The 10,483-nt window shown below is 36.4% G+C and overlaps 1 protein-coding gene across 1 annotated transcript in view; it reads left to right on the top strand.

The window, feature by feature from the left end:
• LOC109823390 (high mobility group B protein 15-like) overlaps nucleotides 7,560-10,483 on the top strand; it is a 21,731-nt gene continuing 18,807 nt past the window's right edge. The window contains exons 1-3 of the mRNA XM_020389667.1: nucleotides 7,560-7,797; nucleotides 7,937-8,174; nucleotides 9,345-9,423. Of these exons, the coding sequence (XP_020245256.1) occupies nucleotides 7,722-7,797; nucleotides 7,937-8,174; nucleotides 9,345-9,423 (393 nt within the window). The 5' untranslated portion in view covers nucleotides 7,560-7,721. The remainder of the gene's footprint in view (nucleotides 7,798-7,936; nucleotides 8,175-9,344; nucleotides 9,424-10,483) is intronic.

Raw genomic sequence — 10,483 nt, 5'->3', positions numbered from 1 at the left:
CATCACAATATTTACAATTAGTTAAAACCGGTTAAATTTAAAGAAATATTCCTTTAAATCTAACTATTATTATCAGTTTCTCTTAACTTTTAAACGTAGAAACCCATATTCATTAAAAAAATATCTGTAACATATATCATATTCGCTCGAACTCAATTTCGACGGTTCTTTCTCCTCTTAACCTTATAAAAACCCCAAGAGAACTCTATCCAAAATATTTTCATCCGGTTTTTAGTGATTAAATCTAATTTAGCTCTTCTCAAATTCATTAATGATGTTTACAAGCTCAAGTTCATATGTAAACGAAGCCAATAGTAGTAGAGGTCATCTAATCTACTAGCATAAAGAATAAAAATAAATAAATTTTAAAATTAACATAGAATTCCTAATTAATTAAAAAGGGCTATGATAAGTTCTGGTATATCAATAGCAAGATCAATATGGTTACATGTTCGTACCACGTATAACTGAAAATGATATTCTCATTGGTATCTCACAATTTTCTCATCATTTTTACTTTAAATAAATTTTGATATTAACTATCTAAATAATATGAAATACCTTTAGTTGTGGATTCACTGAGATTAGCCAATAGTTATATCACACCTAACTAATTGTATGCATTCTTTACAATCAAGATCGTAGAGAATCCGAGATGTTAAGTTAAGAAAGATTTCATAGCATTAAAGATAGTTCACAGGGTTATGACAGAAACAGCCCAAGTGAAGGAGTAGTTTGTGAAATTTAGCCCTTATTTATTCATATAGGAAACTTGCATCAAACATCCATTCATTTATTAACGAGAAAACTACTAGATTCGTTCTCCAAGAAAATTCAAATTCAGGAAGCATACATCACTTCTCTCTGAAGAAGAGACATGCCCCCAGTGACATAGTTGTGACTACAGCCTCCTCGACGGTAACGCTAGAGGGGAGCAGGGGGCCCTTGAGAAGGCTGCCAAACAACTGTCCTGGATCATAGTAGACTTCCACGTCCTCAGCTCTCAAGCTATCATCTACCTGCGTGGAACAAAATAGTATTGGACTACATTTAAAATATTATAGATTTGAGGGACTAATATTAAAATAAATCTTAATTTTTTATTGGGCCACTCATTAACAATGAGATAATCAATCACTAATGTTAATTTTTTATGATGGACACATTAGCATTGACGACGGATCACCAATAAGTATTGGCGACGGATTCGAATACGTCGCCAATAAGTATTAGCGACGTATTTGAATCCGTCACCAATAAGTATTGGCGACGGAACATTGGCGACGGATTGAACAGTGGCGACGGATAAAATCCGTCGCCAATAAGTATTAGCGTCGGATTTGAATCCGTCGCCAATAAGTATTGGCGACGGATTAGATTCGTCGCCAATACTTATTGGCGACTGAACATTAGCGACGGATCTAATCTGTCGCCAATAGTTATTGGCGACGGATGTTATCCGTCTCCAATACTTATTGGCGACAGAATTGATCTGTCGCCAATGTTTTTTCGTCGCCAATACTTATTGGCGACGGAAAAACATTGGCGACGGATCAAATCCGTCGCCAATACAAACAATGGCGACGGGACGCTCCCCGTCGCCAATGTTCCGTCGCCAATGTTTGTATTGGCGACGGATGTCAAATCCGTCGCCAATACCCCGTCGCCAATACTCAGTTTTCTACTAGTGTAATGATATATTCTGCAAAATACTACAAATGTGCTGATTTGAAATAATTGATATATAACATGAAAGTCTCTTGAGTTTCGCTCTTGTTCGTTATTTTCGAGAGAGTTTATCAATCTTGTACTGTTATGTTACAATGATTAAGAGTTGTTTAATACCTGGGATGATAGTAAACATCAGATATGGACACGCACACCGAGTTATGTGCACGTACATTCAGTACAAGTGATTATTTATTTGATGTACAATGTTGGGGTAGTTGATACATGTAGGTTAGTTAACATATGAAAAAGAGTCATTTCATATATCCAGAATAGGGAGATAAAAGCTATTTCCGCAGAACGATTAAGTAAGAGTATTACAAAAGTATCGTCATTTCATGTATCCGGAATAGGGAGATAAAACTTATTTTCGCAGGACGATTGAGTAAGATTTTTATAAAAATATCGTTATTTCATGTGTCCTGAATAGGGAGATAAAACCTATTGCCGCAGAGAGATTGAGTATGATTATTATAAGAGTATCGCTATTGCACAAGGAGATGCACACATGTAAGTATTATCAGTAATAGTTTGGCTTTCATATTGGATTCCCGTGAGTAGGGTACTTTATTTGAGATTGTGGCTTACATGATATGGTATGGTTAACTTTTATTTTGGATGAGATTCCTCTTACATTAGAGCTGTCTACTCGAGTGTAGTTTTGAGACGATATATTTATTCTACATATTTGAGGTTTGGAATGTTTTCTTTTGTTTGTTGTTTTTCGTTCAGAGTTTGGAATTGGTATTTAGGGAGTCACAATTTGAGATATGGTATATACATGAGGGTTTACTTGTTTGGATTATTTCTCTTGACGTACTAATTCTCGTGTTTTGGATTTCTAAATACTAATCTCTAGTTAGAGTTATATGAATGATTTCATACTTATATGTTACTGACTCTATTTTTCTTACATACTCCTACTTCTTCCCCTTGGGAGTGGTGGAGATGATCTCGCTAGCACTTTGACACTCGTTGTTTTCCCCCCATTTCAGGCAGCGAGTTTGGCGCACGGAGAGTCGCAGGTTGATGGGATTACATCTTAGATTTCATCTAGATATTATTATATTTGTAGTTGTTTTAGAACTCCACATTTAGTTGTTTATTTTTCAGACTCTAGACTTGTATTTTGTAGAGGCGGAATGTCTTATTGAGATTTATTTTGACTCATTGTACTTAAGGTTTATTTCAGACTAAGAGATATTTCGAATGTCTTATTGAGATTTATTTTGACTCATTGTACTTGAGGTTTATTTCCGACTCAGAGATATTTCTATTCTATTTTAGTTGGGCTTATTGATGATTACTCTCCTATTATTTCTGTGTACACCGGGTTCATTCTATTTTTATTATTTTGTATGTCAGTACTTTCACCTATTTGTTGTTTCCACTAGAGAAATAGTAACTGTGATAGTGAAACATGTCGTAGCATGGTATTTGGTGCTTAGCAGGTTTGATAATCCGGGTTTTACCTTGGACTATAGCCTTGTGTGAACCCTGGGGCGTCACACCATGCGCTAATACAAATAAGATAGGAGCGCGAAGAGAGTCAAGAGACTGCATCAAGAGGTTTCAGGCCAAGAGATTGGAAGTAGACGATTATGGGAGTGCTGTCACCATGTTTGCCATCGTGGCTAGTCTACATGACAATGAGTTGGCCGACTCGCTTACCAAAAAATAAGTCACCAGCTACGAGCATCTGATGGCTAAGGTACTTGGATACATGGACATCAAGGACGCTCGAGCCTATAAGTAGGCAACCAGGGAGGTAGAGGCAACAACAACAGCAGCAACAACAATAACATCACCAGGAGCCTACATGGGAACACTAGCCTTTAAATTAGTGGGAGAGGCCAACCTGTTACCAAGAAAAAACACGACAAGGGGTCCCCTAGAGCCAACCTTAGATCCAACGGGGTCAACAGGAGGGACCAAAAGAAGGAACCCCTCTAGAAGCCAATCTTACAGCCCTTAATACATCTGTCATAGAAGCCCTCTACATGGTCTAGAAAGAGGGGCATCTCAACTGCCCCCTCCTTACATAAAGTCAAATCCTCAGTCTCGAGACACTAGATAATACTGCCGATATCATCAAGATCACGACCATCTTACCAATGATTGCTAAGTCCTATAGAGAGATATTGAGGACTTGATACAAAGAGGATACTTGAAGAGGCTAGTCACCCAACGAGACTTCCAGGTCGCCTCGCCCCTAGCAGCTGCTAGAAGTTTGACCAGCAAAGTCTAGCAGTAGGGGGTCATTAATACTATCAGTGGTAGTCCCACTGCTAGAGGGCAATCGAACAACACTCGCAAGAAGTATGCTAGGAGAGTGATGCAAGTCAATTTGTGTGACAAGAAATTGAAGACCGATCAACCCATCTCTTTCACTGACTCGGATTTGCAAGGCATTGAGATTCCACAAGATGACCCTATAATCATCTCGGCCAGAATCAATGACTATCAGATCAAGAGAATTTTAGTTGATAAGGGGAGTTCTACAGACACCCTGTTCATAGATGCCTTCAACTAGATGGTCATCAATAAGTCCTAGCTATAACCTTGTCAGGGACTGCTCATTGGATTCATAGGACATGCGCTTTTACCAGAAGGGATGATCATTCTCCCCCTAACGATCGGTGAATACCCTTGCCAATCCACTATTTAGACCCAGTTCTTAGTGATGAATCTCAAGTCAGCATATAATGTCATTCTAGGAATGACTGCCCTCAATAATTTACGGGCAGTGCCCTCTACTTACCACTAGATGGTGAAGTTTTTGACTCTAGGTAGTGTCAGAATTGCCAGAAGTAACCAAAAGGAAGCCAAATCCTATTATCTACTCTCGATGAAGGTGAACGGAATACTAGAGACCTTGCCCATTGAGAAGACATGCCTCTAGATGGAGAAAATGTTGGAGCGAAAAAGGACAACTCCTGTCAAATAGCTCCATGAGATACTGATTGACCAAAATGGATTGAAGAAGATCAAAATTAGATCTAACTTCATTGAGCCTCAATGAGGAACCTTAAGTGCATTTCTATTGGAGAACATCAATGTATTTGTTGGGGGCCTAAAGATATGCCAGGGATTCCCCCGAAATGATGAGCCATGAACTCCAAGTCGACCGACACACTAAGCCAGTTCGACAAAAGAAAAGACATCTCGGTCCAGAAAGATAGAAGGCAGCTGTAGATGAGGTAGACCGACTCCTCAGACCCGGTTTTATCTAAGAGGTCCAATACCCATAATGGCTATCCAATGTCTTACTGGTGAAGAAAGCCCTCAACAAGTGGAGAATGTGTGTAGACTTCACTGATCTCAACAAAGCTTACCCAAAGGATAGCTACCCCCTCCCACGAATTGATCAACTAGTCGACAAAAGCACATGTTATGAACTCTTAAGCTTCATGGATGCTTTCTCAGGCTATAATTAGATCCTCATGGTGGAACATAATCAAGAGAAAACATCATTCATTACAGACCAAGAAAACATCATTCATTACAGACCAAGGTACTTATTGCTACAAAGTGATGTCTTTCGGTCTCAAAATTACAGGCACCACCTATCAGAGGCTGGTCAACAACATTTTTAAGCCACAACTCATCCGCAATGTGGAAGCTTATGTGGACGAGATCCTGGTAAAATCCAAACATGCTTCATCGCACATAGTGAATCTTGAAGAGACCTTCTCCGTTCTCCGGCACTACCGCACATAGTAAATCCAAACATGCTTCATCGCACATAGTGTCAAGAAATTAACTTTCTTGTATTTCTATAAAAATTTATATAAGAAGTTTATAGAACTAAAAAAGTACTACTTTTCTTGTTTGTTATTGTTTCTTTGTTTGGTTCAAAACATAAAAATAAGTTCCTATTTTTATAGAAAATATGTTTTTTTCTTTTATTTGGCTGGATAAGAAATTTTTATGAAATAGTGAAACTCATACAAGAATGTAGGCAATTTAAGTTTTCAAGCAATTTCAAATTTTATGGAAAAGTGATTTTTTACTATTTTAACATAAATGTCAAATTTCCTTTCAATTTTCGCCCATTTGGGGAGGAAGTTGATATTTGTAAAATAGTACACTTTTCTCTACTTCATAGAGAATATTTCTATAACTTTTTTTTTGAACCAAACACAGTTTATAGAAATCTACAGAAATCTATTATTCACGGTAATGCCGTTATCTGGTGTTTTCTCAAAATTTTTCTATAAAATAAGTGAATCAAACAACCCCTAAGTCTCCATCTTAAAATATTATTGAGAAAGTAGACAATTTATGATTATTACTAATATGATATCCTATCTTTACTAATTTTTATAAACAAGGGTTATTAGTTCACCCGAGTCTCTCTTTAAAATACTAATAGAGTACAATGCACTTTAAAAAATATATAACATGTAAAGATCTACAAAATTAAAAACTTTTCTATTACAAAATATTCTTTATGATCTGCAAAAAAGTAAACAAATTATGTAGACAAAAATATAAAAAATCCCCTAAAAATATAAAAATCACAAACAAAATTGCAAAAAAAAATTATAGCACCGTGAGAAACTATGACATTACAAAGAAACCTGCTAAATAATCAAAAAACTTCAAATGATCCTAAATATTCTAAATTTATAAATAAACCCACGAAAAAATTTAAAATTACAGACATTCCCCTGAAAAGCTGGAAATTAGAAACAATGCCTTTGAAAATATAAGAATTAAAAAAATGACTAAAAATCTAAAATTTCAAGTATAAACTGAAAATTATGAAAACTATAAAAAATACATCAAATAGATAATGACAAACAACATACTAAAATATATGAAATTATAAACAACGTCTTGAAAAATAAAAAAAAATTCAAACAGACACTTAAATTACAAACACTCCGCTGAAAATCCAAATTACAGACAACTTCGTTGAAAATCCAAAAAATTCTAATTGACCTGTTGAAAAATTCCAAAATTATAAATTAACCTCTTAAAAAATCTAAATATTATGAACATCCGCTATAGGTAGTTTTCTGCCAAAATTATGGAGGTTAATTGGCAAAACATAAAACATACTACAGATTTCCAACCAAAATTTATTGGTGATATTTTCATTATTTAACTAGAAAATTAGATCAATCCGTATGAACATGGTAACAATACTTATAAGTAAAAAAAAGAAAAAGAAAAAAGAAAACAGGTGAGGATATATAAACATAAATTTGATGCAACTACAAGGCATTTAAGTGCAATTAAGCTTTAAATTAAAAATTGATGGATCCAATCCAACCACACCGAAAGCCACCACCTCACATCCAAAAAGCGACCGCTCGTCTGGGGCGTGAAAGCGACACATCTCCTCGCTAATCCTTGATAGCCTCGCATTTTCTCACTATCCCCACCTCCCAAATAAAAAATAAAAAATAAAAAATTAAATTAAAACCATATCATATCATATCAACCCAAAAATAATAAGTCACATAATATCAGGAAACGAGCATCCATTCTCAGCCCCTAGCACCTTCTCTTATACGCACACATAAATATTCTCATCATCATCATCTCAAAGTGTTACTAGGGTCGGCTCTTAGAGGTTGGCTAACTTAATGGTATTATTATTATTATTATTTGTGTTTGTATGTGTTTTAATTTATTTATTTACTCATCTCCTCATCTGGTAATGCCAATAGTTTGTTTGGTACCACTGTTGCGTCTTTCTTTTATTCTATTCTAAGATTAAAAATTCCAGAAAATAAACGGAAAAGAGAAATGTAAGGTTCCTTTTACCTCTTACCCTCTGTTACCCTCTTTGTTTCTTTCACTTTCCTCCATTAACAAACATGGATTATTCCTTTTACTATCTCTTTGTTTAGTAATAATTGGGATGCTATGTTTAGATTGTTTTTATGGGATTTTTGTTTCGGAAATGCTAGGCTTTGCCCATCAATAGAGAAAAAGGGCAAAACCCATTTCAAATCCTGAAGAGGACTTTATTGGTCACCATGGGATTTCCCTCTTTTGATGGTTTTGATCTTTTACAGGCCATGGGCCTTAAGTTGTCCATGAAAAGGGAACTGGGTATGTGTTTGTTTTTGGGGATGACGCTTCTAAAGTCTAGATTTAGGTGGGTTTTGCGTTATTATTAGCATTAAGATGTTGAATTTTTGGTTGATGTTCCTTAATTATTTCTGAAGATATTAAGTTTTGGTATGTGAAGGTGGGGATGAGATGAACAATGGGGATTCACAAAATTGCTATGTGATGATGAATGAGCCGGTGGATGCTGACAAGGGGAAGGAGCTTATGCCAGCAGTTGAAGGGAGCACGATGACTGAGCCTAGTTATCAGCATAAATATCCAGAGCCTTTTGCAAAGTACAAGGATGTCGTCGAAGACAGTAAGTTGTTCATGGATACCCTTGGGAAGCTACATGCAGCAATGGGAACAAAGTTCATGTGAGCTCCATGTTCTCTCTACTTTTGGTTTTCATTTAGTCTTAAACCCCAGTGCTTCCCTTTGTGCATCTTTTCACCCATTTATTCTCTTATTAGTTTTGTAGCTGAAGTATATACACTGTGGTTGTTAGACGCAAAAATGCCCTTCTAGTTCTAGTTCAAGGAGAAAATATGTGCAGTTTAGGGTAGAAATATGCATAGTAAATAGACGATTGATGTCATAATACCATATGCAGCGTTTTAAAGTTCACTTTATGTCTTGGTAGTCAATCTGCGCCGCCCTCACATTTTAGGAACAAGCAAGCCCTTGTTCAATTGTAGCTAAAATTATCTAGAAAACAGTTGCAAAGCATACAGATGGGATCAAAGGCTTAAAGTTATTTGTGGATAGATTCGGAAGCTACTTGCAACAATCTAAACCAAGTTCCTATGAGCATATTATTTATTGCCCTTTCCATACTTGTATGATTTGGGAATGTAATCATCAAGAGCTAATTTTCCCCTTTAGCTTTATGATTAAAGGACTTGAACATTGAATTATGCCACTGAGACCCGTTGTGGTGGGTTTAGGTCGTAGGAAGATCTAGTCCAAGCTAGCTGCGGCCTTTGTCCCAGAAAGATAAAAGGAAGAAAAAGAAGCAGAAGAAACACTAGAAGTATTTCATTACATTTTATTCATAGGTTTTAGCTTTGTAGAGGAGCTATAGATGTCATCATGATTCATAGTGGCCATGCCATATTGAAAAGCGAGTTGATGTTATATCACACCCTTCCCTAGGACGCCTAGCTGGCCTTGGCCCCCTTAGGCCATCCACCTATGTTTTGAGAGTGCCTAGGGGAGTGTGGGTCGTTTATGTAGACCGCACAACTTAGATTTGTTATTTCCTTCGCTACAACGTTCACATCTGTTTACACAGACTACACTGCCTAGGTCGTAGGAACGCCTAAGAGAGTGTGAGCCAGTTATGCAGACCGCCACTTGTTTGCCAAACATGTAAACTTTAATAATGGATTATAATCTGCTAAATTTACCCAAAACTATGAATTTTAATCCACTTGGATTATAATCTACCAATCGATTGTAATCCCTAGTTGGGAAACAGGCTTTGAAATACTTTTGTTGTGCACGCTTAATACTATATCTTACGGTATGTTTGTATAAAATTTTAGGATTCCTACTATAGGAGGAAGAGAACTCGATCTTCATCAGCTTTTTGTGGAGGTTACAGCTCGTGGTGGTATTGAAAAGGTAAGACAAGTCGTTTGTTTGTTAAATGCTAGATGTTGTTATTTCTTCTTTTATATTGTTTTAGTCCATATATTTAGTACTTTAAAGCATGCAAGAGAAAATAAGTTTCTAATTTAAAACAAAAGTTTAGTTTGTTGGTTGATATCAACCAGAGCCTAAAACTATTCCTTAAAGACATGTGCCTTTTAGTGGTTATAGACTATGTTGCTTCTTGAAACGGGTTTCTGCATGCTAGTATGGAAATGTCGTCCAAAAAATTGAAATTTAATCTAGGTAGAGTAATGTAGACCAATTAAAACTTTTTCTTATGTGATGGAATCTCAATGTATTACAGATATTTTTGTTAGGGTCAATTTTAAAGAATTCCATTAACTTTGGGGCATTCCTCATGAAACCACCTGAAGCTTTGTTTACTCCACTCATAGAAGTTGGGAGCGTGGGATGCCATTGTGAACCGCCACCCAAGTTCAATTATCTTGGATTCATGGTGAACATGAACCAACTTAGCAACTCCAATGACCTGATTTAAAATTCAAACCAACTAAAATTTTGAAAAACTTCTTTTCAAGAATTAACAACAAAAAACACTATAAATTTAATCAAATAAAGTATACATACCTTTAATTGCAACATGATTCTCAAGGTTCCTTTACCATCACTGGTATTAACTATTATATTTCTAAAATTTGACTCTTGCAGGACTTTGGATTCTTACATTTAAGAACGGAACCAAAAAGGTGCCACGTTTCGTGGCGTACCATATAAGCCTCCCTCCTTCCCTCATACCCGACTATTAATGAGTGGTGTATTGGGTAGCATGAGTGCGGACACAGGCACAAATATGGACACAGAACACGAGGAATTTGTAAAATGTAGGATATGGGGGCACGTAACGGAACCAAAAAGGTGCCACGTTTCGTGGCGTACCATATAAGCCTCCCTCCTTCCCTCATACCCGACTATTAATGAGTGGTGTATTGGGTAGCATGAGTGCGGACACAGGCACAAATATGGACACAGAACACGAGGAATTTGTAAAATGTAGGATATGGGGGCACGT

Source organism: Asparagus officinalis, chromosome 9 (assembly GCF_001876935.1).
Source record: "Asparagus officinalis chromosome 9, Aspof.V1, whole genome shotgun sequence".
Lineage (NCBI taxonomy): Eukaryota > Viridiplantae > Streptophyta > Magnoliopsida > Asparagales > Asparagaceae > Asparagus > Asparagus officinalis.
This window is presented reverse-complemented; position numbering and strand designations above follow the sequence as displayed.